This window comes from Anastrepha obliqua, chromosome 2 (genome assembly GCF_027943255.1).
Source record: "Anastrepha obliqua isolate idAnaObli1 chromosome 2, idAnaObli1_1.0, whole genome shotgun sequence".
In the NCBI taxonomy this organism is placed as follows: Eukaryota; Metazoa; Arthropoda; class Insecta; order Diptera; family Tephritidae; genus Anastrepha; species Anastrepha obliqua.
Window position 1 is genome coordinate 110,388,108 of NC_072893.1, and position 6,000 is coordinate 110,394,107.

Sequence of the window (6,000 nt, forward strand, 5' to 3'; positions counted from 1 at the left end):
AATAATACTGTTATATTTGCGAACACTTTTGGCCTCACCCTCACACATTTTTCTCTAAAATCATAAAATTAATTGCACTAAATTTTGACAAATGTAATGCATTTTAGAGAGAGGTCGTTGGTTCGAATCTCGGTGAAAGCAAAATTAATAAAAACATTTTTCTAATAGCGGTCGCCCCTCGGCAGGCAATGGCAAACCTCCGAGTGTATTTCTGCCATGAAAAAGCTCCTCATAAAAATATCTGCCGTTCGGAGTCGGCTTGAAACTGTAGGTCTCTCCATTTGTGGAACAACATCGAGACGCACACCACAAATAGGAGGAGGAGCTCGGCCAAACACCTAACAGAAGTGTACGCGCCAATTATTTATTTAGTTTTTTTTTAATGCATTTTAGTGAGATAATAGCTTTTAACAAAAAACACATTTTTTTTAAGCTGTACCATCAAAATTTAGAATAATTATTTTCCTACATACAAATGTAAGTTAATTCGACGCTTTTTGGGCGCTAAATTTGTGACCGACATTTTGGCAAAGTTTGAGTTGCGCAGCCTCCTTATTTTGTAATATTCTGAGTTGTATTTATGTTGATAAACATATTTCAATAATAACACAAGCCGACAAAATTTAACCAACATTCAGACCCAGAAACCAGACTATATATTTCCAAAGGTTTATGATGCGTTGAATCCAAATCTGGCCTCAGAATTGCTCTATCAGCTCTGGTTTTCGAGATATCCTAACTTAAAAGTGCAAAAAACCCCGTTTTTGCCCATATTTGAGGTTATGTAGCCTTGCAGATGTTTTCTTTCACCAAAATTAAAGGATGGCATCTTTAAATACAAGCCTTCTTTTTTCAAATGGCGTTGAGTTTGCTCAAATATCATTTTTTTTTCGCTGAGATATCGCATTTTGAAATTTTCATGTTTCTAAATTTTCCTACACCTGAAAATCGATTGAGATAACATAGACATGATATAGTCGATTACTAATTTTCTTGAATTGAGTCTTATTTTTCTTAAAATTTTGTCTCACACCATAAGTGTGCTGACTCACCACACCCCTACACTATCTAACCTTTGGGTACCGAGTCACACACAGCCCTAACCCCTAGAAACCACCCCTATCATACCGCAAGCAGGCTAACCCACTTAGTTTCAAATAAATTTTAAATCGTAGCCACTGCCATAACCAATTCAATGCTTCAATATTCAGAAGCAATAAACAGGAAGTCAGGTATTCCACATGACACATGACGAATTTCGCACGCATTATTCAGCTCATCAACGGAGGTAATGTGGCAGCTTAGTTTTGATATTTGTGTTGAGCTCTTGGAAGAATACATTTCTTGTATCAATCTTCGAACCAACTGGGTAGCCCGAGGCTACAAATCCGAGGCTACAAATATTCCACTTCGCCAAATTCGCGCTTGCAGACACGAAGGCGAAAAAGTATAATACGAGGGGTGCCTTTTATATGTCGGGATTAGAGAACAAAAACAAATTTTAATCATCGAAAATCACTTTATTGTTTTTCAAAATATTCTCCATGAAGATCTATACACTTTTGCATGCGTTTGAACCAATTGTCGAAGCACTTTTGCCACTCTGAATGAGGTACCTCCAAAACATGCATTCTGAATGCCGCAACCGCTTCTTCAGGTGTCGAAAAACGTTGACCTCTCAGTTTGTGTTTTACGTACGGGAATAAAAAGAAGTCATTCGGTGCCAAGTCAGGACCATACGGTCCATTAATTCGATGTTTTGGGTGCTCAAAAATGCAGTTGTTTGAGCCGATGTGTGAGAGCTCGCATTGTCCTGGTGAAGAGTGATCCGTCTTTGGCGATTGGTTTTCCTAATTTCTTGGAAGACAACTGGCAAACAAATGGTTGCGTACCACTCAGAATTTACTGTTCTGCGTTGTTCTAGTGGTACGGTTGCGACATGTCCAGTTTCTCCGAAAAAACAGGCGACCATTTGCTTGGAACTGCTTCGTGCGCGAACAACTTTTGTTGGATTTGGCTCATCTTGAAACACCTATACAGTCGACTGCTGTTTACTTTCGGGCTCATACGCGTAAATCCATCACCTGTCACGATGTCATAGACGTCTTTCGAAGCCCCGCGATCGTATTTTTTGAGCATTTCCTTCGACCAATCGACACGAGCCTTTTTTTGAGCGATTGACAAATTGTATGGGATCCAACGCGAACAAATTTTTTTGACAGTCAAATGTTTATGCAATATTGAATGTATGCTGGTCCCACTAATGCCTAAGATTGTCTCAATCTCACGATAGGTCACATGAGGATCTTGCAATATCAGTTCGCGCACAGCATCAATGGTTTTCGGAACAACAACTGACTTTGGACGACCTTAACGTCGTGAACCTTCGTCTTGGAGTGAACTACGACCACGATTGAATTCACCATACCATCGATAAACACTGGTCCTTGATGGAGCTTCATCGCCAAAAAATGAATTAAGTTCATCCATGCAATGTTGTTGAGTTAATCTACGTCGAAAGTTGTGAAAAATAATCGCACGAAAATATTCACGATTTAATTCCATTTTTGGACCGAGATGAATCTTTTAAGTTACTGTAAACAACACAAATAGCGCTGGTATTTCAAAACGTTCTGAGTACGTAAAAGCCAAAAAATGTCAAACTTTGCGATACAGCTGTCAGTTGCCAGATTGCAACACCGGGGTTGCCAAATCCCGACATATAAAAGGCACCCCTCGTATTTTCTTGCCGCCGGTGTAGGTGTATACGAGTATTGATGCTTCTTGGCAGTAGTGAGTTTGAAAAATTTAAGATTTTTAGTGAGACAAACATTAAACTGTGGCTCTTAACCTAACTATGGTGCAGGTTGCAGCCCTACCTCCTGTGGATACATATGAACACATAACTGGGTACGCTGGTTCAAAGTGACCTTTTCGAACCTTAAGAATATTATTAGTTTCACGAAGACAACTGATCATTTATTATATAGGGTTTTTCAATTGGCGCGGTTCGATTTTGGCGCCCTGTGGCAGCCATTTTGTTTTGGTGACATCTGTCAAATCTTTTGTTTATTATTCAGTTGTTTATGCCAAATCATCATGGCAAGTTACACGATTGAACAGAACGTTTAAATGATAAAACTTTATTATCAAAATGAGTGTTCATTAACGCAAACGTTGCGCGCATTGCGCCCATTTTTCGGTAGACGTGGTGGCCCTTCAAATTTCTTATGGCCCATATTGAACCATATGGACCTAGATGACATGTGGTTCCAGGAGGATGGCGCTACGTGCCACACAGCAAACGCCATTTTATTCCATTTCAACATCTACCCGCCCTTATTGAAAAACCCTTTAGATACTTTCTTCAATGTTAGTGAAAGTTTAACTTTTTATTAGCATACCATTTTGGTACCTAATCATATCGGAAATTACTGGTGAAATACCAGCAATTTTATTTATTTCAAATATTAGGAACTCTCCAGACCTTCATGAATTCAAGATCAGGACAGGCGCCCCAATCGCAGAATTGTAATAGGCACACTTTACGTATAATTTCATACATGCATTAATTTATCAGTGATGCTAAATTGCTGATATGATTTTGGGTAAATAGTCTTTGCCCCCAAAAGAAAATTTCCCTCACAAAATCAATTGCGGTTTCAAATTCTCAAATTCATTCGTTAAAATTTCTCCAACTGCATACAGTTAATTAATCAATTAATTAGCCTTGAAAATATTTATAAAATATACTCACTCATTTTCCCATCTCCTTCCTCTCACAAGTTGCATTTTTCTCCTAATTTCTCTCTAGAAAACAACCCATACGGTATTCATACTATTTTTGTTGTGCTCAATCAATTGTACACTGTTAAATTCATCCCTGATTTTCTCTGTCTCTCTTTTACTTATAGTCGATCAACAAGATGTTGAACTCGATCTAAGATTCTTAGTGGCTGCCTCCACTGTTTTCCTATCAATGTCGTTCCGCATAATTACTGAGCTTGTAGATTATGTTAGCCGTAATCCTGAAATAATACATTTAATCGATAGGGAAATTAACAATTTTATGGTAAGAATGTAGTATAACGCTGAAGCTATAATATAACATAAATATGTAAATATACAATACTTATGTATATAATACGTAACTACATTCCATATAAAACTAAGTACTGTTAAGTAAAAATATTAAATTTATTAATTAAAATATTAAAGTTTAGTCTATGTATTAAGCTTCTCTTTTAGTCTTCCAATGTTTTCCATAGCTAAAATATTTTTCTTCTCTGCTTACAGCACCAGTTTCCGCCACCGAGGACCCCGTACTCCACACTGTCCAGACCGTTGGCCGACTCTCGCACAAGATCTCGCGTCGTGTCTATCAGAACGTATCCAGACAGATCAAGCGCATGCAGCAGGGAAACTTAAACGACTATCTCAGTTCACTGATAGCTGCTTTGAAATTGCATCAATATATTAATTTCATCAACTCATCGATGGGCACAAATGTTGAACAATCGACCATAGCAGATGCTAGTCCGAGCCCCAGCAGCACATCCCCTACCACGGCGAGCAAATGCACTGTAGTCGCTCTACCCTACACCAACAAATCTGCAACATCTACAGCATCCTTACCGGCTGCGGCGCCGACATCAGCGCCAACATCAGCGCCAGCATCAGCTGCAGGCTCACCTCCCACCACTTCTTCGGCGACAAAGCGAAGCAGCCAGAATAAAACGCCGCCAAAGGGAAACTAAGCCATAAAAAATAGATGCCCTATTCTATATATAACTAAAAAGTAATAACACTTGAATTAAATAGAAATTATTCGAAAATGAATTCGCATACATATTTTATTAAACCTCTTTTTACATACATGTGTATTCGTAAATTTTCGTTTATATAAAGTTTGAATATCTATGAGCGCGAGCAGAGAAGAGTGAATAGTAGATTGAAATTTGAGCAATGGCTCGGTTGAATAACAATCGCGTTATGTTTCGTTTTTGATTGAATGAAATTTTAGACATACGCACATACATACATACTTAGTTTACTGCTCTAAATCGCGCTTACGTGCATACCTATTAAGTGAATTTATTAAGAAGAAACAAGAAGCCGAAGGAAGAGTAAGCATGTATGTACATGTGTAAACAAAAATGCGTAACTAGTAGATAATTATAAGAAAATATCACACCCCTGCATACACACAGCCAGCTCGAAGAACAATTCGCTGAAAACATTGCTCAGTTACGGGAATGTGTATGCATGTGTTTGATATTCAAAGCTGTAAATACTATGTAATGCACGTATAAGTTTTCATAAGTCAATCATGATAAGTGCGATCGCATGATCCTCTGAGAAGCGAAAGAATCAAAAGTTTTATTCATTCTTGCACACCACTGTCTAATCATTTATGTATTTTTATCTACTTTTAGGCGTTAAACTGTAAGTTTAACAATTAGTTATTGTATATGATAATTAAATACAATCATTAGTCGTTAGCTGCGCTGAAGATATTTGCATACCTACATACATACATACATACTTAAGTGCATACATACTTGTATGTTCTACATTCTAGAAAATGTGTTTCAATTATTTTCTGAGTGCATATTCATTATCATATTTTAACTTTAACTACCTAATTAAAAAAAAAAATATTATAATAAAATGTATGCATTACAAATATTATGCTGAAATAATAAAGAATTGTGGAAAATAAGAAAGCATTCGTTTGTTTGGATTAGTTCGTAAATGAGAAAGCCGCGATGAAGAGAATGCATCATGACCGTGGTACGGCTACTTTGTCTTAGTGAATTTCACAATAGGCTTCTTTTTTCACCAAGCGATAACAAGTGGCGAATAGACGAAGCAACTGGTATAAATAAACCTATCTTGGAGGCGCTAAAATTACATTTATTTGTAAAATAGTGAGTTATATAGGATGGGTGAGGATGATAGAATACAAGGTTGCGCCTTCCGAATTTGCCGTGTCGTAAG

The 6,000-nt window shown here is 37.4% G+C and overlaps 1 protein-coding gene across 4 annotated transcripts in view; it reads left to right on the forward strand.

Annotated features, from left to right (window-relative positions):
* Window positions 1-5,726, forward strand: part of LOC129237154 (lipid storage droplets surface-binding protein 2) — a 28,353-nt gene extending 22,627 nt beyond the window's left edge. For 2 of the 4 annotated variants that reach the window (XM_054871655.1, XM_054871656.1), the window contains 2 exons: window positions 3,915-4,072; window positions 4,297-4,554. In XM_054871655.1, coding sequence (XP_054727630.1) covers window positions 3,915-4,072; window positions 4,297-4,428 — 290 coding nt within the window. In that variant the 3' untranslated portion in view covers window positions 4,429-4,554. Of the gene's footprint in view, window positions 1-3,914; window positions 4,073-4,296 lie in introns of all 4 variants that reach the window. The other 2 variants (XM_054871653.1, XM_054871654.1) reach the window with 1 other exon arrangement.
* Window positions 5,727-6,000: the final 274 nt, after the last annotated feature.